This window comes from Lissotriton helveticus, chromosome 7 (genome assembly GCF_964261635.1).
Source record: "Lissotriton helveticus chromosome 7, aLisHel1.1, whole genome shotgun sequence".
NCBI classification, from domain to species: Eukaryota; Metazoa; Chordata; class Amphibia; order Caudata; family Salamandridae; genus Lissotriton; species Lissotriton helveticus.
The window spans coordinates 352,770,534-352,797,537 of record NC_136068.1 but is presented as its reverse complement, the minus strand read 5'-3'; the positions used below and the strand labels follow the sequence as shown (position 1 = coordinate 352,797,537).

The 27,004-nt window shown below is 50.1% G+C and overlaps 1 protein-coding gene across 4 annotated transcripts in view; it reads right to left on the bottom strand.

Annotated features, from left to right (window-relative positions):
• NCOA6 (nuclear receptor coactivator 6) overlaps nucleotides 1-27,004 on the bottom strand; it is a 410,255-nt gene that overhangs the window by 159,562 nt on the left and 223,689 nt on the right. For all 4 annotated transcript variants that reach the window (XM_078652166.1, XM_078652165.1, XM_078652167.1 and 1 more), the window contains exon 8: nucleotides 18,715-18,861. In XM_078652166.1, coding sequence (XP_078508292.1) covers nucleotides 18,715-18,861 — 147 coding nt within the window. The remainder of the gene's footprint in view (nucleotides 1-18,714; nucleotides 18,862-27,004) is intronic.

Genomic DNA, 27,004 nt, shown 5'->3' with positions numbered 1-27,004 from the left:
ATTGCGCGTTCTCTTCTGTGGCGAATAGATCTAACCAAGGCTCTCCCCATTTCAGAAAGAGGCCTTGCGCCACGTCCGAGTTCAGACGCCATTCGTGATCCACCGAGCACCGACGGCTGAGCTCGTCCGCCCTGGCGTTCAGAGAACCTGCCAGGTGTTGAACAGTCAGAGTCACGCTCTGACGTTCCAGCCATTGCCAGAGACGCAGAGCCTCCTGGCAAAGGGTCCACGACCCCACTCCGCCCTGCTTGTTGCAGTACCACATGGCGGTGGTGTTGTCCGTGAACACCTGCACTACACTCCCGTTGACAAAGGGGAGGAATGCCTTCAGTGCTAGACGGATCGCCCGCAGCTCCAACAGGTTTATATGGAGCCGGGACTCCGCCGGAGACCAGATGCCTCTGATCTCCGCCTCTCCCAAGTGGCCTCCCCAGCCCTGGAGGGACGCGTCCGTCACAACCACGTGCTCCGGTTGGGGAAGGGAGAGGGATCTGCCTCTGACCCAATCGTGGTCCGTAAGCCACCACTGCAGTTGTCTCGTAGTGCCCTCCGAGATCAAGACATGGTCGGACAAGTTGCCCTGATGCTGGGCCCACTGAAACTTCAGGTCCCACTGCAGAGCCCGCATCCGCCACCGGGCGTGATGCACCAGAAGGATGCAGGAAGCCATCAGCCCCAGCAGCCGCAGCGCCAACCTGACCGAAACCCGGGATAACGGCTGAAAAATGGGAATCAAAGCCTGTATATCCCGGACTCGCCGTTCCGGAGGATAAACCCGAAACTGCGCCGAGTCGAGAACCGCTCCGATGAAAAGGAGCTTTTGAGAGGGACACAGGTGTGATTTCGGCACATTGATGGAAATCCCCAGCTCGTGCAGGAGGTCTGCCGTCATCTGAAGGTGGTGGACGACTGTCTGGGGCGAGCCCGCCTTCAACAACCAGTCGTCCAGGTAGGGGAAGACTGAAACCCCCAACCGGCGCAGATGGGCTGCGACCACCGCCATCACCTTTGTGAACACCCGTGGGGCGCTGGTAAGGCCGAATGGGAGCACGATAAACTGAAAGTGCTCGTGGCCTACCGTGAACCGCAGGTAACGCCGGTGGGCCGGCAGGACGGGGATGTGAAAATACGCATCCTGCAAGTCCAACGCTACCATCCAGTCTAGCGGGTCTAGAGCAGCCAAGACCTGAGCCAAAGTCAACATCTTGAACTTCTCCTTCCGGAGGAAGCCGTTGACGTTCCGTAGATCCAAGATAGGACGTAGGCCCCCTTTGTCCTTCTTGGGTACCAGAAAGTAGTGGGAATAGCAACCACGCCCTACTTCTGGCCCAGGAACGTGCTCGACGGCCCCCTTGGCCAAGAGGGCCGTAACTTCCCCCTGCAGAAGTGTCAAGTGGTCCCCCGACACACGGTGGTTCTGCGGTGGCATGGCTGGAGGAGTGGTCTCGAAGGGGAGGGAGTAGCTCCTTCGGACGAGCTGCAGCACCCACCTATCCGATGTGATTGCGCGCCAGCGGGAGTGGTGATGGCGAACCCTGCCACCCACTGGCGTCACATGTGCCTGAAAGCACGGACTAGGAGGATTTGGAGGCCGATGCTGCGGGGGGAGGTGTGGTCTGACCTCGCTGTTGTCCCCGACCGCCTCCACGGCGGATTCCACGGCCGCCACCGCGTTGAGAAATGTTTTGCGGCGCGTGGCTGGCAGCACGTGTGGGACCGCCCCTTCCTTGGCCACGAAAGGAGCGAAACTAACCCGTTTGCTGACGCTGGGTCGGGAGACCCAAGGACTTGGCCGTGACCCTGGAGTCCTTGAAGCGCTCCAGCGCGTGGTCCGCTTTGTCGCCAAACAGGCGACTGCCATCGAACGGCATGTCCATCAAGGCATTCTGAACATCTGCCGAAAAGTTGGCGGACCTCAGCCAGGCGTGGCGACGAATCGCCACCGTCGTGGACATCGCTCTGCCCAGCGAGTCGGTCGTATCAAGACCACACCTGATGGGAGTATTTTGCTGCGTCTCGGCCTTCAATCATAGCCTTGCCGAGCTTTGCCCGTACCTCCTGCGGGCATTCTGGCAGCAGGTCCGCGACCGTATCCCACAGAGAGTGGGAGTAGCGGCCCAAGAGGCACGCGGTGTTGCAAGACCGCAGTCCCAAACTCAGGGACGAGAAGACCTTTTTTCCATACTGGTCGTACCTCTTGGATTCCCGGTCGGGCGGGGCCGACGGGAATGCGGTCTGGGAAGTCGAGGCCTGGATCACCAGACTCTCAGGGGTGGGATGGGTGGACAGGAACTTGGGGTCATCCCTACACGGACGGTGGCGTCTGGCCACGTTCCTATCAACAGGCGAACCTGAAGCGGGCCTGGACCACGTGCCCAAAAGAACGTCAGACAAGGCTTCGTTGAATAGCAGCAGTGGCTCCTGTGGGCATGACTGCGGTTTGAAGACCTCAGTGAGGATGTTAGGCCTCACGGCCGCGACGGGGAGCTCAAGGTGTAAGGCCTTGGCAGCCCTCATCAGCACCACTGAATAAGCAGCCCCCTCCTCCGAAGCCACGGTAGGAGGCGAGACAAAGCCAGGGTTAGGAGAGTCGTCCAGACCACTGGCGTCACCCAAATCACCTGTCCAGTCCACATTGTACTGACACTCGCGTGACAGAGGGTCCTCAGACCCGTCCCAACCCTCTCCATAATCTACATATTCACCATATTCGGAATCAACAATGTAGACCGGCTCCCCGGGGTCCACAGGCCCCATCGGCGTCGGACTCGAGGGTATGGGGGCGGCAACCGCCCGGAGCCGGCGCCGGAGCACCGGCGCAGCGCGGCGTCGGGGGCAACCGATGGAATCGGCGCCGGAGAGGCCGGTAGACCAGTCGGCGTCGACCCTGAGGGTCCCTGCGGCGCCGGGGACGGAGCCGTCGGCGGCGCCGGGGCCGGAGCACCCGACGGCGTCGAGGCAGGAGCACCCGAACCGCTAGGGCCCCCGGACGGAAGCACAGGGCCCGAAGACGCCGTAGGCCCCGTCGGAGGAGACAGTGCCCTCATGGCCATGAGGAACTCCTCTATCTCCCCGGGCGTCGCGCCTTGCCCAGGGACCGTAGGGTATGGAGCAGGCCGCGCCGGCGACTCACGCGGAGCCACGGGGGTGGGGCCACCCGAACCCCCGGCCGCATCGCGCGAGCGTCGGGGGTACGATGACGACGCCCCGACTTCTTGTGTTTCCTACCTGAGGAACCAGAGGAATGGTGACGACTTCCGGAGCGCTCGTGGCGGCTCCGCGACCGCTCCCTCGACCGCTCCCTCGACCTCCGGCCGGACCGGGACCGCTCTCGACGCGGGACCGACACCCGTAGCTCGAGTAGCTTGCGGGACCGCTCCCGCCTAGCTTTACTCGTCAGGGCCCGGCAGTCGACACAGTCGTCCACGGCGTGGTCGGGGCCCAGGCACCGGAGGCAGAGTCGATGATGATCCGTGACCGACATCGTGCGGTCACAGTCGTCACAGTTCTTAAAACCGGGCATCCTACCGGCACCGTAAGAAGAATCAAGGATTCACAAAAAACTTTGGTCAAAAGACCGGAGTACTGCACTTCTCGGATCTGCGCTAACTGGCGCGGAAAAAAGAAGAACTGACGTCAGCGCGCGGAGGCGGCGTCTATATACTCCAGCGACGTCATCACGGCGCACGACGCCAACGACTGACGCGGAGCCGCAGCGGACGCCTGCAGACGACGCCTACCGACGCGCAGGGGTACTGCTACGCAAAAGTTTCCGGATCCAGACTGACGCCTGGGGATATTCTAAGGTAAGGAATCTAATACTAACCTGTTTCTTTCAGATACACGGTTTCTTTGCTGCAACATTATAGCCTTTCCTTTAACATTGTTTCTAGCGGCTTAACTCTGTCTCTACTCCTGATTACCCTTTAAGTTCATACTTCATTTGTATTTCTTTGCAGCCTCTGTTTTAACTTCCAGTTTTTTCCTGTTTGTTGATTTTCTCTGCAGCTCCATCGCAGCTCGTTTTTCCTGACCTTTATAGACCGCTTCTTGCCTCCTAGGGCCCCCTCCCTCCCCTCAGGACCTACTTAATGGAGGCCGCAGCACAACCCCAATGAGCAGGTCCTGCACCCCAGCTGCATAGTTGTTCTGCATTTACACTGTTATGGTTTTCATAGCCTGCTTTACACCGATGTTATCGTACTTAGCATCTTTTGCGGAAACTTTGCATCCTTGCTGTTACATTGTATCTTTGCTGTAACATTGTATCCTTGTCTGTAACAATGTTTCTAGCCATTGAACTCTGTCTCTCCTCCTGATTAGCCTTTAATTTTGTACTTCTTTTGTATTTCTTTGCACCCTCTGTTTTAATTTACTGTTGTCTCCTGTTTGGCCTTTTTCTGTTTGTCTGCTTGCTCCCCCACTCCCCCGTCGCTGCTAATTGTTCCCGACATTTTTAGCCCTCTACCCACTTTCCAGCGCCCCTCCCTCCTCCCAGGACCTACTTAATGGAGGCACAGCATAGCAGGCGAACTGCCAGAGCAGCGGGGGCGAACTGCAAGCTCACCTGAGGTAAGCCCGCCTCAGCAACGCCTGCCAGCTACAAGATAACAAACCAAGACCGTATCAACAAATGTGGAGGTGGAGTCACCATCATTCACAAGGAAGCCATACACTGCACCACCACCACCACCGACAACACCCACTCAATAATGGAGCATCTCAACTTCCAAATCCACACAGAAGGCAAAACCATCAGAGGCGGGGGTGGGAAGTGGCTACCGACCAGCCAAGATGGACGCAGTCTAAGAGAGCTCTATGACTGACGAGCCCCTCTCTAAACAATCCGCTCATTTATCCGACCTACCGCATATGCTGCACCACTGAAATGGAAGCGGCATACCCTCCGGTATCCACGGCACTGACCCGTTTCTCTCTGCTCCTCAGTTCCGGGGCGCGGCGCCGCCGAGAAGTCAAAGGCCTGTAGTGGCGCCAGGAGCCGGGGACTGGAGTAGCTACCAGGGTCCGTGGAGACAGACTTGAGAGACCTCCGCACCAACGGTAAGCGGCAACAGAGCTAAGCGCACACTCCCGGAGCGCACATAACAGGCGCTGCCCATGTGCCACAGGGGGGGGACTCCCATGTTGAACTAAAAGGGATGACAAAGTTACAGCATTATCTGGAGTTTGCACAGTGAGGATCGGGAGGCCTCCGACGGTGGGAATCTTCGCGCATTGGTGGCCGGGATAACCGGCCGGCGCACGGTACTAGCACCACGGCCCAGGGGACCCTAACTATCGAAAACCTGCAGGCATCATAATTAGTCGAAGTGCTCCGCAATAACGACGCTCTGCTTGAGCATAAGACATTACGAATCCACGCTCCCCGGGTTGCAATATTAAACGCGGTGGTTCCTACACAAAGACTCGCCCTAATATTCAGCGGCAGCTCATACCTGACCAAAACATGCAAGCAGGGAGACGGTGACCTGACCACTAAAGCGTGGGACGATAAGTTACGCGGACGCAGAGCCGCGATTGAAGTGGCTACCGGAGACTAACCTTTCCCCACCACATTGATCTCGAGCCGCCGCCACACACCGTGAATAACTGCAAAGTAAACGTACAGATACCGAGATCCACACTCCCCACCTGCCCATAAATCGCCACACCAGAAATACCCTGCGTCTGGAACAATGAGTGGTAGGGGGCAGAGAGCCCAACAGGCCCCGAAACTGGACAAGTACGCTTATCACAAAGACTCCCCAGACAATGCGAGGGGAGAAGCGCCGAAAACACCACCCCAGCCAAACGGCGACCCCTCCAACGCAGAAAAGGTTACTCTACAAGACGTCATGGCGGTGTTAAAGGAAATGCAGTCTTCAATGGGCACAATTTCTACGGACATCTCCCTAATAAGGACAGACTTCGGAAAGATGTCTGATCGGCTCCTAGAGGTGGAAAAGACAACTACAGGGCTCGTGGGGGACACAGCAGACCTCCAGCACAAAGTACAAAAATTGGAAGATGATAATGCCGTGCTGAAAGCTAAACTTGACGAACAGGAAGGCAGCTCACAGCATAATAACGTACGCCTGATAGGTGTACCAGAATCCGCAGGGGGCCCAGCCTGGATCTATATGTGGAGGACTTCATACACAACCAACTTCAACCAAGAGGCCTGTCTAATTATTTCTCGGTGGAGCGAGCTCATCGAGTACCTGGGGAAAGCCACGACCGGGAGCACCGTCACGGCCCATCTTGGCAAGAATCTTTAATTTCCGAGATTGTGATGCCATCTTACAGGCCGCACGTGTAACTCCACCATTAAAAATCGACAACTCGGAAGTCAATTTCTATCCTGACTACACAGCGGTGGTAGCACAGCAACGAAGAAGTTTCATAGATGTCAAGAAAGAACTCAGAGTTCGAGAACTGAAGTACTCCATGATTTTCCCAGCAAAGCTGCGCGTGGAATCTGAAGGAAAAACGTGGTTTTGTGACTCCCCGAAACAAGCACAGGATTGGCTCGAAGGATGGAGACCAGCTAGAGGACTTGGTGATCAGTAAGACAGCTTCAAGGCGAACTATCGCACTACCAACATTGTGGACAATGACTTGCAACGAGACTCAAAAATGCCACACGGGTTAAGTGGACACACTCCTGGCGACGAACTGAGGAAGAAGCAACAAGGGTGGGGCAGGGAGAATAATGGCTCACGGCCTAGCTGGACCATACGAGGTGAGAAGCCGAGGCCGGAGACAGAGACTCCTGAAGGTAGGACACACTGATCTAAGCAGCAATGTGTGGACAGTTACGAAGGGGGGCTCAAGAGAAGACACAGAAGTCTCACCCCCACGAACACTGTATTCGAGTTGGGACAGTAAGCACTCTGCTCAGTTGGGGTGGTGGACGGTTCTAGATCCACCGGGCAGGGAGGCAGGGAGGGGGGTATGGGTTTTGAATGTTCTATGTTTTCTTTGTTTTTGTTACAAGTTAATGGCTTTACAGAATCTTCATGTGCACATATGGTTTCAACTGTGGTATATTTCTACACAATCAAACACGTTGGTCCAAGGGACACCAGATCTCACTAGGCACTTGGCATGCTTTACGTGGCACTACACCAAACTTACGGGGCAATTGTTGGATAAAATGGCACTAGCAGCTACCTAGATTCAACCCAGAAACAAACTACAGTAGTACGGCTGCATTTACTCCTTGCACACTATGTCAGGACATGGAATATCGGGACGTGATCCCCAGTTGCCATAATTAATATTCCCCTTACTGACAATCATCTCCTGGAATGTAAACTGGCCGGGGCATAAAATCAAAAGTGGGCTCGTTCTTAAATATCTGAAGCGGAAGTCCCCCACAGTAGTGTTACTCCAAGAAACACATTTAACGGGAACAACCAGTAAGGCACTAAACCGTTGGGGATTCAAAATGGTCGCACATGCAGTTCTCCTCAGGGTCCCGAGGTGTTGGTATCCTACTACATAAAAGTTCCCCACTAATAGTCAAACGCAAGTGGACGGACGACCAAGGACGCTTTGCAGCAATGGCATGCCAATGGGAGGGGCGGCAGTACAACATAATCTCAGTATATCTCCCCCCGCCTGACGCTACACCACGGGGCCTTTCAGGACCTGGGGAAACTGTTACTTGATCTTCCCGAAGGAGAACTGATCATAGGGGGGGATTTCATCGCAGTACTTGACACAGCGCTAGATCGCCAGCCCCCCAGGGAGACAACTAGGCCCAACCAGATATTTACAGATTTTCTGGCAGCTATGGGACTGACGGACATGTGGAGACTTAAGCACCCTACTGATCGGCACTACACATTCCACTCGGGGGCACATAACAGCCTCTCCCATATAGACCATATATTAACACTAGCAATACCTCCAGAAAGAATAGCAGCGATAGAGCATCTGCCGAAAGGGATCTCAGACCACTCCCCAATTCAGCTTACCTACACCACACGAACCACTAGAAGGCAGAGGCTTTATCCAATATATCCAGGATATCTTAGGAACAGCAAGATAGCAAAAACACTAACTACCTCCACCATACACTACTTTGAGGAAAACTTATCCTCTGTAGAATCGCCATCAATCCTCTGGGAGGCATACAAAACAGTAATTAGAGGTCAGGCCATCTCAACGATTACTAGACACAAAAAGGACCAAAGGGAGAACCTTGACTCGCTAGAAGTGGCCCTCCAGAAAGCAGAGACAGCCCAAGCCTTAGATTCCACCGATAGCACAACACAAACCCCAGCACTGGTGACTCAGGAATATAGGGCATATGCAGAAGATGTAGCGAGAACTAGACACACAGATACACTACATAGGATATATGAACTAGGAGACAAGACGGGGAAAATGCTGGCATGGTTGGAGAGGAAGGAAAGAGCAGATAGATGGATAGCCCGAATAACACTTGCAGATGGCACACCCACAACAGAGCCCCAACTGATAGTAGAGGAATTAGCAAGCTACTACGAAAAGGTATACTCTCCACAAGGCACTACGACGGTAGACGAAAGCATGCAATTCCTGCAGGACATCCCATTAACCACACTGTCACCAGAAGACGTGCAGGCACTCGAGGGAGACCTAACGATAGAAGAAGTAGGGAAGGCACTATCGGAGTTACGCACGGGGAAGGCGATGGAACCCAATGGCCTACCAGTAGAACTATACAAGAGAGTTGCACAACACATCACCCCCCATCTACTCCCCATGTATAATGACTGTTTAACCCAAGGAATACTGACCAAAGACCAAAGAATGGCCACTATTGTAGCAATTCATAAACCTGGAAAACCACCAGACCAGACGTCCTCATATCGTCCGATTTCGCTAATGAATGCGGACGCAGAGATATTAGCAAAACTGTTGGCACTAAGGTTGCAATCACACCTCACAACATTGGTACACCCGGACCAATCGGGCTTTATGCCTGGACGAAACACTTCCCTGAACCTAAGGCGCCTTCATGGAGTACTACACCGCGCTCCATTGCTTAGGGACGATGCAACAATACTATCCCTAAACGCCACAATGGCGTTTGACCTTGTGGAGTTGGCCCTTTCTATTTGCTGTGCTTACGAAGATGGGATTCGGGCCCAAATTCTGTAGCTGGGTCAAGCTACTATATACAGCACCGCTAGCCCAAGTGGTGGCCAATGGACATACGTCACGGGTAATCACGTTAGGACGGGGGACAAGACAGGGGGGCCCACTATCCCCACTCCTGTTTGCGCTTACCCTAGAGCCGTTGGCAATGAAAATACGTACGGAACCACTGCTCCGTGGGATAACATGGGAGGCGGGATGGGAGGACCGTATCTACCTCTACGCTGATGATGTACTCATATACTTAATGTCCCCAACCGACTCCTTAGAGGCCCTTATGGTCATACTCCAAAGATATAGAAAGGGGTCGGGATACACCATAAACTGGACAAAATCACTCCTATATCAATTACATGGCCGACTACCTACGCTACCCCCTGACTGCACACTACAAATAGTGACCAGAGGATTTAAATACTTGGGGATATACGTTACCCCGCATGACTTGATTTTCATGGAGGAAAATGTATTGAAACCACTGCAGCGGCTTAAATCGGATGTGACGCATTGGAGATTCCTCCCGCTAACGCTGCTGGGAAGAGCAGCACTCTTTAAAATGCTCTCGCTCCCAAGGTTTCTTTATCCACAACAAAATACTCCATTCCCTGTCCCTCTCTCTTATTTTAAGACAATTGATGCAGAAATCTCCTCCTTGCTCTGGGACGGAAATACCGGCTCGTATAGCCCACTCCAAACTGGTACGTAGCTGGTACGACGGGGGAATAGCCTTACCAAGTGTTAAACTATACCACTGGGCCGCACAATTGACGATTATTAATCAATGGCTACATACTCCACAGCACGACCCAGCATATAGACTCGATAGGAATATACTCCCGACAGAATACCTGATGAAGGCCTTATACACCAACAAACGACGACATACGCTCACAGGCCCGCGGCACACACGGTAAAAATTTGGCATACGGCACAAAGGGCTTTGGGATGGGAGGGAGTACTCACATTTGCCACCCCACTTTGGGAAACACGCCGCCTTGGCACACTAGCTAATACTAAGGGGTTTAGGCAATGGGACCTAATTGGTATCACAACAATAGGTGACCTATGGCATCAGGGAGAAATTATTGCATTCCTGGCCCTGCAAGAAAAGTACGGAATGGCTGATACTGAGCTTTTCCGATACACCGAAATCAAGCATGCACTACACAGTGCCATCCCACCAGGCACGGAACTAGCTGAATCATCCGCTCTCGAGGATAGGCTTCTCACCGACTACCTGGGGAAAAAGCAATATCTCAAACATATCGTAAGCTTGTAAATAATCTCCCGGATCCCACGTTGGTCCTCCGTAGCAAGTGGGAGGTAGAATTAGAAGACATTGAAGATTCTGATTGGCTGGAGGCCCTAGCGTCTCCGCAGGAAACATTAATCCCATCCCGACTAAAATTAATACAACTCAAGATACTACATCGCATATACTATTCCCGCACACTGTTACACAAGCTGGGCCGTGCATTAGATCCGTGCTGCCTCAGAGACTGCGGAGTCCCGGGAACGTACTTCCATATAATATGGGACTGCCCGAAAATAAAAACGTACTGGGAACAAGTAATGACTGAGATAACGGAAGCAAGCGAGGTAGAAGTTCAACCGGACCCTGGGTGCTGTCTATTAAATATCTGGAAACCTACAGACCTGAATCGAGGGTTACAAACTTGGGCGACACATGGGATGGCGATAGCAAAGCGAAACATCGCCAAGAATTGGGGGTCGGGAATAGTACCCACACGAACACAATGGGAAAAAGACATGGATGCAGAAATGGTGGAGGAAAGGGCGGTGTATACTCATAGAGGATGTCCCAAAAAATTGTCCCGAATATGGGGGAAGTGGAATGAATACCGAGGAAATATATGTGAGCCACCACCTACGATCTCTGACTCTGAAGTTAGTTCATAAAACTGTAAAGACCGGGTACTGAGCGTATATAAGCCATGGGAATACTGAGAAGGGGGAGGGGGGGGGAGGGGAGGAATACAGTTTTCTTGTATAATTACTGTTTAAGTAAATCCTGAATGCTTCGTGTATGATATAACCAATGGCGCCTAGTTACCGAAGGGGACTTTCTCACAGACTTCGCTCATCAAATGTTTATGCCGATGCCACATATATCCGTAACTGAGGCAGTAAACCATAAAGTGTACTGATGTATTAATATTAGAAGAAAATGATGTCTATACATGTTACATTTGAACGTTTACTGCTAATTGTACTATTCTCTGTCAAAAACTAATGAAATGTATTTTTTTTTTTAAATAAATAAAAAAAAAGAATGCTAGCAACACCAACAAGTAATGATAGTTGACTGTAAGCAGCAAATGAAGGATTTACTAGGAAGAACTGAGATTTGATTTCAACACTGGGTATTAGACTTGAAGACTTGTACTGTGCCATTATCTTCTAAAAAAAAAACGGAAAAAACCCCATCAGAGGCACGCTCGCCTACAGACCCCCAGGACCTCGCTCCAGCTTTTGCAGCGTCATCCTCTATTTCATTGCAGTGCTCACCATCCACTCCAAGAACTACATCTTCCTCGGAGACCTCAATTTCCACCTTGACATCCCGGACGACACTGACACCAACACCGCCAACCTCCTCAAAAGCATGAACACCCTTGGTCTCAATGAACTAGTCAACAACCTCACACACATCGTAGGACACGTGTTCAATCTCATTTTCACGGCCAGCAACAGAGTCAAGTACAGCCACGTCACCAAAATCACTTGGACAGACCATGCCATTGTCCACTGCACCGTCACAGGTCCACTTCACCATCACAGGTCACCTCTGCACCACCACCAAACTGTCCAGAACCTCTCACAGAAGCTAGAACAAAGTATCAGGGAGACATGGACCAACGCTCTCAACTCCATACCACCCGGACACTTCAACCAACCTAGAGCAGGCTGTCACGAATTTCTCCTCCTTGATCACTAACTGCACTGACAGAGTCGCCCCCATCAAGCTCACTAAACCGAAGAGCATCCAATCAGGCCAACTGGTATACAACGGAACTGAGAACTACAAAACATGACTGCACAGGACTTGAAAGAAGATGGCGCACCAGCAAGGACAACACAGACCCAACATCCTACAAAAAATAGCTCAAGTAATACCGCCAACTCCTGAAAAGGATGAAAGAGAGCAACCTTGCCAACAGCATCAAGGCCAATGGCAACAGCAGCAAAGAGCTATTCTACATTGTTAGAGAATTCTCCAACTCCTGAGCCTCCTCAACCATTATCACTCTCTGACAGGAACTCAGTGACTCCCTGGCAGACTTCTTTCACCACAAGATCTCCGACATCTACAAATACTTCGATCCATAACCTGTCACCACAGATATCCTCTGCCTAATTGCTTCCACAGAGGCAAAATTCGACCACCTCCTAACCACCTGAAACCCACGCACTACTCTAAGCACCGCCGCCATCGTGAATTCTGTTACTTCAAGAGCACTGACAGAACCCTGCCACCACCACATCAGCAACAAACTCACCACCACTTTCAACGTATTCATTGCTACAGCCACCTTCGCTGATAAATGGAAACACGCTGAAGTTAAACCTCTCTTCAAGAAACCGACTGCCGACGCTTGCAAAACCAAGAACTTCCGTCCCATCTCTCTGCTCCCCTTTCTACCAAGGTCCTTAAAAACAAGCCATCAACCACCAACTCGCAGAATACCTGGAGAACAACAACCTTCTGGACATCCAGTCTGCATTCTGCGCCACCACAGCACTGAAACCCCCTCATCGCCGCCACTGACGACATCAGAGCCCTCCTTGACAGAGGATTAACAGCAGCCCTGATCCTCTTCGGCCTCTCTAGTATTCAACCCACCACACCCTTATCAAAAGACATCACCACTTTGGAATTCAAGGAGATGCCCTCAGATGGATGGCCTCCTTCCTCACCGGAAGAATCCAGAGAATCCATCTGCCTACTTACAAATCCGAAAACAAAAGCATCATCTGCTGCAATCTCTTCAACACCTACATGACCCTCCTGGCCGACACTGTCAGAATCCAAGGACGTAACATTATATTGTACTTTGACGACACCAAGCTTATGCTACTGTTATCAAAAGAGACCTCCACCACGAGGGCCAACTTTCACATGAGCATGGCGAGAATCGCATGTTGGATGGAAGACAACTGCCTGACACAACACAGAAATACTGATCTTCAGGAAAAAGACCTCACCATGGAACGACTCCTGGCGGCCTTCCGTACTAGGTCCCGCACCCATGCCAACAGACCATGCCCGCAACCTCGCCATCATCCTGGACAGCAAACTCCGCATGAACAACCAGATCAACGTTGTCTCCTCCGCTTGCTTCCTCACTCTTCACATGCTCCACAAGATCTTCAAATGGCTCCCAGTCAGCACCGACAAATCGTCACCCAAGCCCTAGTCACCAGCTGGCTGGACTATGGCAACACATTCTAGGCTCTTTAGGAGGTGCAAGTTGATTCCTGTTTATAGACCTTACAGAAATCTGCAGCCAGACTCATCCTCTACCTCCCCAAGCATAACCTCCGTAAACTCCACTGGATCCCCATTCAGAAGAGATGCCACTTCAAGATACTCATCCACACATGCAGAGCCCTGCACAACAAAGGACTAGCATGCATCAATTATTGCCTGAACTTCCACCAACCTACCAGACAACTTCCCTTCGCCTCTCTCTACTTCGCTCACACCACCCCCCACATTCGTCGAAGCCGCTACGTAAGTCATTCCTCCTGCTGCCATGCAGCCAAGACCTGGAATGATCTCCCTCTCCTCCTCCGAACCTCACCCTCGCTAATGAAGTTCAGGAAGGGGCTCAAGACCTGGCTGTTCAACTGAGCCTCCATAGCAAAATCCTCAGTGCCTGGATACCCTCACGCGTGATTAGCCCCACTTTACAAATCATGATTGATTGACTGATTAAATTATTATTAAAAGTGACTTGTGTATATTGCTCTAGAATCTCCACTGTTTAAGTCCAACATTCGTACGGTGTGCCGATATGTGAGCTTAATCAATCCCAAGGCACGCTGTGTTAAAACTAATATTGTATTGGGCGAGTGAGGACCAGCCTTCACAGTTCACTATGTAGTGATGCACTTAGAGATCTATACAATAGTTTTAAGGCACACTTACTAGGCTGAGTACCCAAAGCTAAGCAGATTCTTGAGGAGAGTGGCATGTTCCAAAGTGTGCTCTGGGTGTGAAAAAGAGTTAACAACAAGACATGTGGGGTTGGGCAATAGTATAGTCTTACAATACCAAACCAAACTATGTGAAACATGAAACACACTCAGGGAAGCTACTTGCCCCAGGGGCGTAACAAAGGCCCCACAGCCCCCCAGGTTTACCCATACAGGATTGGGTCCTTCAGCCACTACAGATGAAAGTGTGAAGGACCCTTTCAGCATATCTTGCAGGGGGCCTGTTAAGTTTTGTTATGCTACTGACTTGCCCTTATGAGCAGGTTTAAAGAACACACTCATACCATAACCACAATCATAGATGAGCCAGCATTGTTATAGACTGCCATCAAGAGATCCATCTTGTTTTCACAAGAGATTACTCTAAGCTATATCATGAGAATCAGAAGTTAAATTCTTCAGAAATGTGTGAATATATGACGAAAAATTCATATACCCAAAATGGATGACAGTGAAAATGCCTTCTTTAAGGCTCTACCCTAGAGGAAGTTAAAACCATAATAGTTACTTTCTTTTGGTTACACACTTTCTTGTGGACACGCTTAACTGCAGATTCCTCACTTTGGGAATGGGAATATGAAACTAGGCATCCTTGAGTTTTAAACACAGTCAATAAGTCACTTTGCTGCAGCAGAAGGATGACATCCTGTACAGTTAACATGTGGAGTGTTAGGACAGGATGTAAGGGTAGAGGGTCCGAAGGTCCAGGATGGGACTGAAGGGAGAGGTCCTTTGTGGGGAAAAGGAAGAAGAGACAGTAAACTTCTTTGCCCTGTTTATGGGGAGCAGTACAAAAGGGGGTGGTGATGGACGGAGCATCTGAACCAATCAAACACTCACACCCAGTCAACAGATCTGGGTTTAATCCATCACCGTTCTTTAGCCCACTCTGCCACCCCAGTTCAGACATGGCCATATGCATATCAGTCTGACCCTGTGCCTCATGGGAACAGTCCAGCCCGAACTGCCAAGCCATGCCTTCCCTGGACTGGAAACAAGCTTCCTAGGACCGGTTTCTGGCATTTCAGCCGTCTTCAGCCAGACTTGCTTGAATCCAGTGGCAAAGTGAGCAAGGGACTCACGTCTGAGCATACCCTGCCAACTTATAGCGAACAAAGCGGTACAAAAGGGGATGGTTCAATGGATCCTTTTTGAAGGATCACTTGGACCTCTTATTCTAGGAGGTTGAGGTGCTTCCTGCAGGGGCTGTGTTTGCAGGATGGTATGCTGGGTGGTGGGTGGTGGTGTCATTAGTTATATGTGGTAGCCATGCCCCTGACAGGTGTTGGGTGAACTGGGGTGGAGGGGGTCAATGATTGGTGGCAAAGGCCCTCTTACAAAAGCCCTCTTTGTCACTATCTCTGGTGTTAGTACCCTGTAGGCACCCCTGCTACAGCCCGTGGTGTGTACTGCTGGTAAGCCTACTGCTACTATCTCTGATAGGAAGCGTAAGGCTCAGAAGTGGTGGTTTTGGAACCCACTGTATTTGTGTCTCCGAAAGCCTCCTTTAGCTGAGGAAGTTTAGAGGGTACCTATGGCTTTGGTTGTGTCTGTGTCTTTCTTCTCTAGCATTTGGTCAACCTGGGGCCTTAAGAGAGCTCCCCTTCAAAGGGCAGGTTGAGGACATGCTGCTAAACTTCACGCGTAAAGTCCGAAATGCGGAGCCAGGAGTAGCACTGGATCAAGACACTAGAATTGATGTCCTGAGCAGTGGTATCAGCATCATCCATGGCACACCTAATGGTAGCATTTGAGATGGGTCTACCCTCTGCCACTAACTTTTATACCCTCTGTTTAAATTCATCAGGCAGGTATTTGATGAGATCACCCATCTCATTCCAGTATCATCTGTTGTACCTGAAGAGTAGGACGACAAAGCTGAAGATTCTCCAATAAGTTGGGCGCCAACTGCTACCCTTTCCCAACAGCATCAAGACTTTTACTCCCTTTTTCAGTGGAGTGGTGACACCAGTCCCCAAGAGTTATAATGCTCAAGAATAACCCACTAGAGACTTTGGGAAGACCTCACCTCTGACATACTGAGGGTAGTTTGGGAGGATTGATATTTTCTTATCTCCCCAAGTGTGACCATTCTGGCCCTGACTTGTTCCTTGAATAGGTCAGTGACTGACCTGAGCATCTCCTTGAGCATGGGCAGAAATTGCAGTGTGCGCCCAAACTTAGATAAAGTTTCTACACAGAAATAGTCGTCTTCATGGAGAACATGCCTATCTACCTTGAGGAAAATGGCAGCCCTCTGGATTACCTCAGAATAGGTGTCAAGTCACCTGGAGGTGCAGACCTATCTAGGTAATGATCCAATTTTGGATCCCCCAGAAAATCGATATTATAGGCTTCCTACAGGTCATCAGTGGGCATCATGTCGAATGGTGTATCATCATGGTCACCTGGGGGAAGGTTCCCTGTCCATATGAGGAGCAAGGGGAACCCTTCGTTGACTATGGCAGTTGTGAAATGTAGGGGGTTGGGGAGATGGCCCAAATGGAATGGAGATAGTGCCCCTGTTCTTGTGTTTCTTGCATTTGGGCAGAAGGCTCCAAGACAAGTTCCTCCTTGAAGTTAGTCTTTCACTTGTGAGGCAAAGTATCTCCCGGAGATGGAGGCAGTCTCTTGGAAATCTTGGCGATGTGAGGATGAATATGAGGGTGACACTTAAGTCCCATGTTGAATTCCTCCTGAAGGCATTGGAGGATAGACTCCATCCTGTGATAGGAGCCGTGTACCAAGGGCGTATTCGGTATTGATGATCAAATGGTGTTTTTGATGTTGATGGCCTAGGCACCTAAGGTGTTTTCGTATCTGAAGGTGCTTAGGGCCCGATGGAATTTTCCGCACAGATGTCCGTTTGGAGAAGAGGCTGGCGTTGGCACTAGCTTCTAAATGATTTTTGGCTTCAGGGCTTTTGGGCTCGATGGGGTAGGGCCCGTGGACGGGGGAAGCATTGGCTCTAAGGTTTTAGATTGATGCCTATCAGTGCCAAAGGGCAATGGGGCCCCAGAGGCCTGAGTCTTTGTCAAAGGCAGTGCCCTGCCTCAACTTGATGCTTTTTGTGAGGCAAATGTGATTCAGCTTCAGCTCTAATTACGCTCCACGCTGAAGTCTTCATTGGGGGCCCGAAGGCATGAAGTCTCTGAGAGCCTGGAGACCTTCAGGCTCGCAGTCCGAGCCAGACAAGAAGAATGGCCTCTTGACCAGTTGATGGTTGGTGGAGTAGATGGTCCAAGGGCCAGACCTCTTCGCCTCCCGCAAAGCTGGGGGAACCCGGGTCCCCAAAGACGTCTTGGGTGTCACGAAAAATCCATCTCTGCATCTTGTGGTGTGCCCATTGTCTCTCCTGCCAATATTGAATTGCCTTTTTAAAACAGAAAGCCAGGTAAGCCTTGGACGGTGTTGCTATGGTCGGGAGACAGACAAAGTTTACACACCTGGTGTGGTCGGTCCAGGGGAACTTTGCTTCACACAGAGGACAATTCTGAAAGGGCTCTGTCCCATCACTAAGTGAACATCTCCTGCTGCAAAAGACGAAGGTCATTGAGGACATGGCGCACGAGGCCCTGGCGAAGCAGGAGGCCCCACAATGCTCAGCGCCAGTGTAGATCAGTCAACAGAATGTAATGGTAGAGAAAAGAAGGCAACAACTGTTTTTCAGATATTGGCATCGAAGAATATACCAGCTATGCCTGAATGGAAGCAAAGAAACATGTTTAACTCTAAACCCTGGATAAGTGTGTTTGAACCTGACTGCGGTAAACAACAATATAATATGGAGTCGGAGCACATGCGCATTGCCAGCTAGGGTAGGAGACATTCTATACTTTGTGACTCGAAAGACTTCTTCAAAGAAAAACAACTTGCAAATGTCCGAACCCAACACTATATGGCAGGAGTAGGCAGATCATGTGTCTCTACGGTAATACATGCCAAGAACAAATACTTATCATAGAATTTAACCTTTGTGATTTTCAAACACTCTTACACTGATTACAGTTTACGTGCAGTGAATGACTGAAATGTTGCGATCTTAGTAAAATGATATCACTCAGTGATGATTAACACCTGCAAATATTAATGATCTGACAACCATCTTAATGTGCACAAAATGTAAATGTATGAAAGCATCTTCAGTCAGTAACAATACAGATCAGGCTAAGCAATTACACCATGAAGAGCTGTGCATTCCTAAAAGTGATTTACACTGCAGAAATGTATCTTCTAAGCCTTCGGCAGAACAAATCAAATTTCCATAAACCATTATTAATATGAGAACATCTACATCCATCAGATACTTTATCTAATACAGACCTGAATGCTGCATGTTTGAATTTGCTGGCAGCTGCGAAGATCCTCCATTCACAGGCGTACCCGCTGTTGAAGATGGCGAATGGCCCGGCATAAAGTTTATGTTTTGTTGTCCTGCAGCAAAGCCAGGTGGAAGACGTTTGGCCATTCCTTGACATGAAAGTAATCCATTAGATATTTATGTCATGTATGTATGCGTCTTTACACAACTATTACATACTGAAAAGGTAAACTTATCAGAGAACACTGTAGCAATGAGTCTTTGAGGGATGTCCACAATAACACACCTCTATCTGGAGGTGGGGGTGTGAGCATTTGTTCCTCTCTTCCACGCAATCAAATTCAGCCAGTCACAATAGGGTAATTCCTTTTTTACAACACAAGACAATAATCAAGAATAGTTTGAATATAAGTAGTAATTTTATTGGCCTCAGCCTCTGTGTTAATTCATTGTAAAATGATTTCACTCTTTTAGAACAAGCATTTACAATGCAACGGTCTCGCTTTTGAAAAAGTTAGAGCTATTGGCATTGTAAATGACAACATTTTTATTTATGTGTTGGTTTTGAAAACAGACAAATAAATGGCACTGTCATTGACAATGCCAATAGCTTAATCTCTCGCAAATGCCACACACAGAAGCACACTGAGTCCCACACACATACATACCTACAGAGTCACACGCAGAGCCACACACACACACAGAGCCACATACACAGACACACAGCTACACACACAGCTATACACACACACACACACACACACACACACTTCATCCACCCACTAAGTCCATCCACCTAGCCACCACTCAACTCCATTCATCCACTGACTCCATCCACCCAACCACACCTTGTCAGGGGTAGTAAGCAGAGCAACAAGTACACAGGTGCCCACCCATTGGAAGTGGCCTTGAATGTGCGCGTGCGCCAAGCGCTGTGCAGTCCCAGTATCGGTGATGCACCTGTCCATAGTGCTGAAGGCAGCCACGTCACCCCCACCAAATAAACGGCAAAGCCATTTTGTCACAAGCATTCAAATACAGTATGTTTACATCCAGGTCGGAAACTTTATATTTGTCACTAATACAGACCAAGATTAAACAAAACCATGAACAAACCAATCTACACTGGCCACACACAACATGAGGATAAAAAAATAACAAATCCGTATGCATAGAATCCGTACTCCGGAAGTGCTGCGGTGCCACACATTGACAGTGTATTCTCCAAATGCTGATAACGTGACTTTAAAAGGTAAAGGTGCTTCTCGGCCACCTATAGGCTGCAGGCGGGTCCCGGTGCGGCTGCACTGCATGCCGTCCTGTGCAGAGTGCTGAGCAGAGCTGCACTGTCAGAGGAGGGAGGGAGGGAGGAGGCAATATCGGGACAAGGAGAGACTGAAGGGGGAGGGAGGGCGGCCGATCCAGACTGGGGGAGGAGAGCCACCGACCCCGGGACAGGGAGGGGAGGAGGGCTGCCGATCCCGGTACACAGAGCGAGACTGGGGAGGACGAGTTGCTGCCGATCCCGGGGGGTGGGGGGCGGCAGGCAGCACACCGAACGAGGGTTCTCTTCTGTAATGGTACAAATGATGTGAACATTAAGGAATGTTGTTCACAAGACAACACAGTACTATCCCTTGTGATTAATTAGCATTGGCTCATGCATGCCCATTGAGTTTTTAATGATATCCACAAGAGTATCCTATGTCTGATCACTTAAGAGATGACACTCGGGATAGGGAGAGACTGAAGGGGGAGGGAGGGCGGCCGATCCAGACTGGGGGAGGAGAGCCACCGACCCCGGGACAGGGAGGGGAGGAGGGCTGCCGATCCTGGGACACAGAGCAAGACTGGGGAGGACGAGTTGCTGCCGATTGGGGGGGGGGGCACCTCCGAATGACGGAGAGAAAAGGGGCGGGACTTAAAAAAACGACAGAAAAGCCCACGAATCTGCTCCCGCTAAGATCGACCCATCTCTCTTCCAATGGCTAGCATCCATTTATGGAGCTAGCCAATGGAACAGAGAGGCGGGTTAAAGCCCCGTACTGAAGATCAAAAGATTTCACCTGCGCGACACTGCTTGCGCAGTGAACGCCATGCGAAACCTAAAAAAACATACTGCCTGGTAAGTGTGGCAGCAATAGGATTGCAGTAAAATATTACTGTTTTTTAAAAACCAGTAGCGTTTTTTAAAAAAAATTTAAAAAACAAATCACCATCTAACTGAAAACACGAATTGCAGGCAAAATAAATAGCTGGTAATTAAAGTTAAAATAAAATATAAAAGCACACTTTGAACCGCCTATGCCACTGGAAAAAAATAGTTTTAGGCAGATGTGAACAATGTGCACTGACTTTGTGCAGTCACTTTTACTGAATGGTGCCAGCAGGTAAAGCCCAATGCAGGGGTGGGTGAAAGCAAAATGTAAATGACAGTTCAACAGACCAATGGATGAGGCCTGCTGATCAAAAACTCCTCAATATGTTTTTTTGAGGGGTTAGGGGTGATCAATAGTCTGTATCTGTCTCAGTTTCAAAGCCAGACTTTTAAAAAACGTGCTACTAGCTAGTAAGTTTGGGCGATCATTTCGAAGTGCACCCTAAGAGGAAAATACCAGGATTAAAGGTCTGTGGTTAAAGAAAGTGGCCTACATTGTTTTCACAAGAGCTGACAGGGCTTTGGATCCGACAGCATAGGGGCATATGAAGACCCCTCTGCAGCCCCCGAGGTGCGAGGGGAGGGCGTCCTAGTGTACCTCGTTTTGGAGAGGGCCTCCCTCAGCCCTTCCTTGCCATTGCATGCTGGCAGAAGTTGAACGCGTACAATGGCAAGCAATATGAAACAGTTTAGAGCTCAGGAAAGCCACTCTGCTTTCCCGAGCAATAACAAACAGAATTACAAATGTGGTAAGTAAATATTGCGGGCATACAGAGGCCCGGCGAAAGTGCCTGGAAGGGGGGTAATACAGGCAGGGTGCATGGAGACCTCCAACCCTTTAGAGGGGACCTCACTCCTTCGGAGGAGGGGGCGCTATTGAGCCCAATACAAATGAATATCTGTTCAGTGTGAGAGACTCTGGGGCCCACATTACATTCTGCATGGGGGAGCCGTCATCTTGCGTTACGCCACTGCGACAGCCTGGCAGACGGGGCCCTCGACAGCTCGCTGCCCACTGTGAGGAGGACGTGCCATGAGGTACGTGAGTCCCTTGCTCACTTTGCCACTGGATTCAAGCAAGCTGGGCTGAAGACGGCTGTAATGCCAGAAACCGGTCCTCGAAGCTTGTTTCTGGTCCAGGGAAGGCATGGCTTGGCAGTTCGGGCTGGACTGTTCCCATGAGGCACAGGGTCAGACTGATTTGCATATAGCCATGTCTGAACTGGGGTGGCAGAGTGGGCTAAAGAACAGTGATGAATCAAACCCAGATCTTTTGACTGGGTGTGAGTGTTTGATTGGTTCAGATGCTCCGTCCATCACCACCCCCTTTTGTACCGCTTTGGCCGCCATAAATGTGGCAGGGTATGCTCAGACGTGAGTCCCTTGCTCACTTTGCCACTGGATTCAAGCAAGCTGGGCTGAAGACGGCTGTAATGCCAGAAACCGGTCCTCGGAAGCTTGTTTCCGGTCCAGGGAAGGCATGGCTTGGCAGTTCGGGCTGGACTGTTCCCATGAGGCACAGGGTCAGACTGATTTGCATATAGCCATGTCTGAACTGGGGTGGCAGAGTGGGCTAAAGAACGGTAATGGATCAAACCCAGATCTTTTGACTGGGTGTGAGTGTTTGATTGGTTCAGATGCTCCGTCCATCACCACCCCCTTTTGTACCGCTTTGGCCGCCATAAATGTGGCAGGGTATGCTCAGACGTGAGTCCCTTGCTCACTTTGCCACTGGATTCAAGCAAGCTGGGCTGAAGACGGCTGTAATGCCAGAAACCGGTCCTCGGAAGCTTGTTTCCGGTCCAGGGAAGGCATGGCTTGGCAGTTCGGGCTAGACTGTTTCCATGAGGCACAGGGTCAGACTGATTTGCATATAGCCATGTCTGAACTGGGGTGGCAGAGTGGGCTAAAGAACGGTGATGGATCAAACCCAGATCTTTTGACTGGGTGTGAGTGTTTGATTGGTTCAGATGCTCCGTCCATCACCACCCCCTTTTGTACCGCTGAGGTACAGCAGAGGCGCGGGCAGGCGGTGTTTACATGACATCTTTCCCTCCACTACCCCCACCCAGCCCCCACCGCTCGCTGGGGTGGGCCCTGCGTCTCCACGGCTCCAACAGCGGGTGGTTTGTCTCCCGACAGCTCCTTCCGGAACGGGGCCCTTTCCCACAAAATATGTTTAACTCGAAACTTAAACTAAGGACTGGCAAAGGACGAAGGATATAAAGGAGAGAAGAAGAAAGAGGGAGCGAAGAAGAATAAAGGAGAGAAGGGAAAGGGAAGAGGGGAAGAGAGAGCGCGGCAGAGAAAGGAGGAGCTAAAGGGAAGGGGTAAGATGGAAGGGAAAGAGAGAAAGCCAAGTGATGATTCAGAGAGAGAATAAAGAGAGAAAAACGAAGAAAGAAAGGGGGCGGGCGAGAGAGACTAAACGAAGAGAGGAGCTAGAGAAAGAGAGGGTTAAGAGAGACTGGAAGAGGCACAGAGTTTATACAGAGGAGATGAGGAAAGTAAAAGAGGGAGAAAGGAGAAAGTTAGAAAGGCAGAGACAGGGGTGGAGGAGTGAATGGGGGAAGAAGAGTGTAGCAGAGGGGTGTCAGCGAGTGAAAGGGATACAGAAACAATCAGAAAGAGGGTCTGACCAAGACAGAGAGAAAACGTTAGAGAGAGGGGGAATAAAAGCAGTGCAGGTGGGAACGGAATACGGGGTGTCAGAGAGAAGGGAAGGAACAGGGAAGAAAGGTGGAGGCGGAGAGGGAGGATAATTAGCGAGGAGAGGAATAATTAACCTGAAGGAGAGAAAGAGAGGATACCTTTGGGGGAAAGTATTGTTCTAGCGCCCAATGAGGCGCGTGTGGCGCACATGAGGCTAGGTGGGCACTGTTGGGGTCTTCGCTGCCTTTCGTGAGAAGGAGGCAGAGAAAAGGAGGAGTCACTGAAGGAGGCATGGGCAGACATTAGCAACAGGTTAATAACCACATTTAATTTGACATAGCATTAAATGGCGCACGGGTGGCCTCGGAGCGCCTAAAAAGAAACAGCGAGGCCAAAAACTAAAGAAGAGTCGTAAAAACGGAGGACATCAGAGGGGAGATCAAGTTCCCTTCTGAGTCCCCCGTAACCCTGGCACAGATGCCTCTGCCCTCTCCGCGGAGACGCGCCTTCAGGAAAGGGTGCCAGCAGCACTGCCACACGCACAGACACAAAGTCACGGAGCATCTGGCCCGCCAGATCACCATTTCATCCCTTTCCTTACTGTGCCCGTTTATATCATTCCTTCGGTATAGTGCCACATGCAGCCGGGAGCTGCATCGCGGCACTTGAGAGTGTAGCGGTGCCAGCCTAGAATATGCAGAGACGTCTTCCGAACAGAGTAGGGTCCCTCACCTGTCCTCAGAGGGCGGGGGTCGTCTGGTTCTGCCCAGTCCTTGACATATGGTCGCGCTGTGCCCTGCCACCCTGCACAGCCCGCGCTCCCGTATTCTGTGCCAGGGCTCCGCTTGGCTGCTGTGCACAGTCCTGGTTTGTGCAGCAGCGGGAGCCAGGGAAAGGGGAGGAGAGGAAGAGGAGGAGGGTGGATGTTGAGCGGGAAGAGCGGTCCCGGCTCCAGCCCAAGAAATTCGGGGCAATCTGCAGTCGCCAGAGCCGGGTGTGGGCCAGTACCAGGGCCCAGCGAGGAGGACGTGCAGGGAGAGACTGAAGGGGGAGGGAGGGCAGCCGATCCAGACTGGGGGAGGAGAGCCACCGACCCCGGGACAGGGAGGGGAGGAGGGCTGCCGATCCCAGGACACAGAGCGAGACTGGGGAGGACGAGTTGCTGCCGATCCCGGGGGGGGGGAGGGGCGGCGGGCAGCACACCGAACGAGGGAGCAGGGCAAGGGGCAGCAAGCACAACGAACGCGGCGGGGGGGTGGGCAGGACAGCAAGCACTCACCCGAGGACTTCTTCCGGCGGCGGTCAGGGGAAATGGAAACCAAAAGCGCCGGCAAAAAAAAAAAAAGTAAGCGCCCACCTCCGAATGACGGAGAGAAAAGGGGCGGAGAGCGAAAAAAAAAATCGCCGGAACGCCCACGAATCTGCTTGGACAATGACTGACGCATCTCTGTTCCACTGGCTAGCCTCCATTTATGGAGCTAGCCAATGGAACAGAGATACTGAGTCTCAAAAGATTTCGCCTGCGCGAACACTGCTGCGCAGTGGACGCCAGGCAAAACCTAAAAAGGAACAGCCAACACGTGTTTCACCCTTCGCGACAAATTAAGCCACGGCTTTCTCAAGGCTAGTTATTGTATTCAGCAATCATTGAGTCAAAAAGTACAGTTATGCATTCCTATTTGCTTCAAAAGACAAGTGTAAACATCCAAGGCATGTAGTGTCCATATACTATGTTAACTCAAGAGAAGTCCAGCTGCATTGACTCACACGGGATTACCCTAGGCTAGGACTTCTCTCGAGTTTACAGACAGTATATGGACACTAAATGCCTTGGATGTTTACACTTGTCTTTTGAAGCAAATAAGAATGCATTATTGTACTTTTTGACTCAATGACAGCTGAATACAATAACTAGCCTTAAGAAAGCCCTGGCTTAATTTGTCACGAAGGGCAAAACATGTGTCAGCTGTTCCTTTTTCTACATTTTTACAATGAATTGACAAAGAGGCTAATGCCAATAAAATTACTACTTGTATTCTAACTATTCTTGATTATTTTCCTGTGTTATAAAAAAGGAATTACCCTATTGGCTGAATTTGATTGCGTGGAAGAGAGGAACAAATGCTCACACCCCCACCTTCACTTCACAATACAAGGCTGGAAGGGTCCAGAGCCTGGAGCACAGTTTCTCCTTTATAATAGGAATCAATATCCAGATCCAGGACCCCTGGACCCTACTCTAGTGCTCTGAACTGTACACCTCTATCTGGACTTTGAGTATCTTCTCTGAATGGAGAGCCATGGAAGTACAAAATATATTTTTAAATCCCTTTGTGCACACACATGGTTTACTGTTTGTCTTAAACGTCTTTTTCAATAGAGGAGCAAAACAAATCCTGCCATTAGGCATGAAGGGAGACGCAACCAAGCCCTGCTCTGAACCACTTAAGAGGTTCAGCGTTTCAGCTTCCCTATGTTAACTTCTTCATATTCTTCGTTTCTTCAGTTTGTTAAATATAACAAGAAGGTGGTAAAAAATGCATTATAGACAACTGAATGTACTAAACCCACTTTATACATGCATAAATAATCGCAATTTAATAGGTTTACGTTAAGGGTGTTCCTTCCAAATAGGGATTGCTATTGTGAATATCAACGTTTTGCATATTTTTACCAATTCTCAGCATGGGATGGTGGTAAGTGATTGACAAAAGTGGACTACTTGGGACCATTTTCCCCTTTATGAAAGTTTAAAAAAAGTTTGTTGAGGAGTAGGCAGTTGTTTCAGGGGACCACTGCATACTATAAAAAAACGTTAAAGAGTTTAAAACTTGAATAATATCTGAAAAGCAATCACAAGGATGGTGGTCTGCAGACCCCAGCAGGCCACCACCACTATGATAGCAACTAATCACAGCAAGTTGCAATTTGCACCCTACTTCATGAATACTGCTGCATTAGATCAGCTTGTGATCAACTACAATTCAGAATTTTGTGAACAGACCTATTAATACATTTGGTTCACCAGGGTCTCCACAGCAGCAAAAGCTTTGATGCGTTTCAGTTAACGTTCTCAACTTCAGTGTAACACTTAAAACACACCATCTAACGAGCAATCAAGCTTTAGAATACAGCCTGTCAGAAGAATGACTAGCATAGTTAACAAATGGGCTGCCAAAAAACCCTGTAGATTATGTGTACTTCACACTTTGCAGATGTCTTGGTTATGCAAAGCTCACTGGGCCTCAGCAGCAAATAAAAATAGAACAGAAGATGATCAGAAATAGCTAATTAACATAAAAATATGAGATTATTTGAGACATAAACTTAAATGTTGCCTGTGGTAAGGATTCTTTTAGTGGATCCTGTACCTACCTGCAGATTTATTACCTTTGAATTATCTAGGAGCCAGTCTGGACCTTGAAACTTCTGGCATTGTTCTCTGGCACTGATAGGTGGGAGTGACTTTGACTCAACACCAA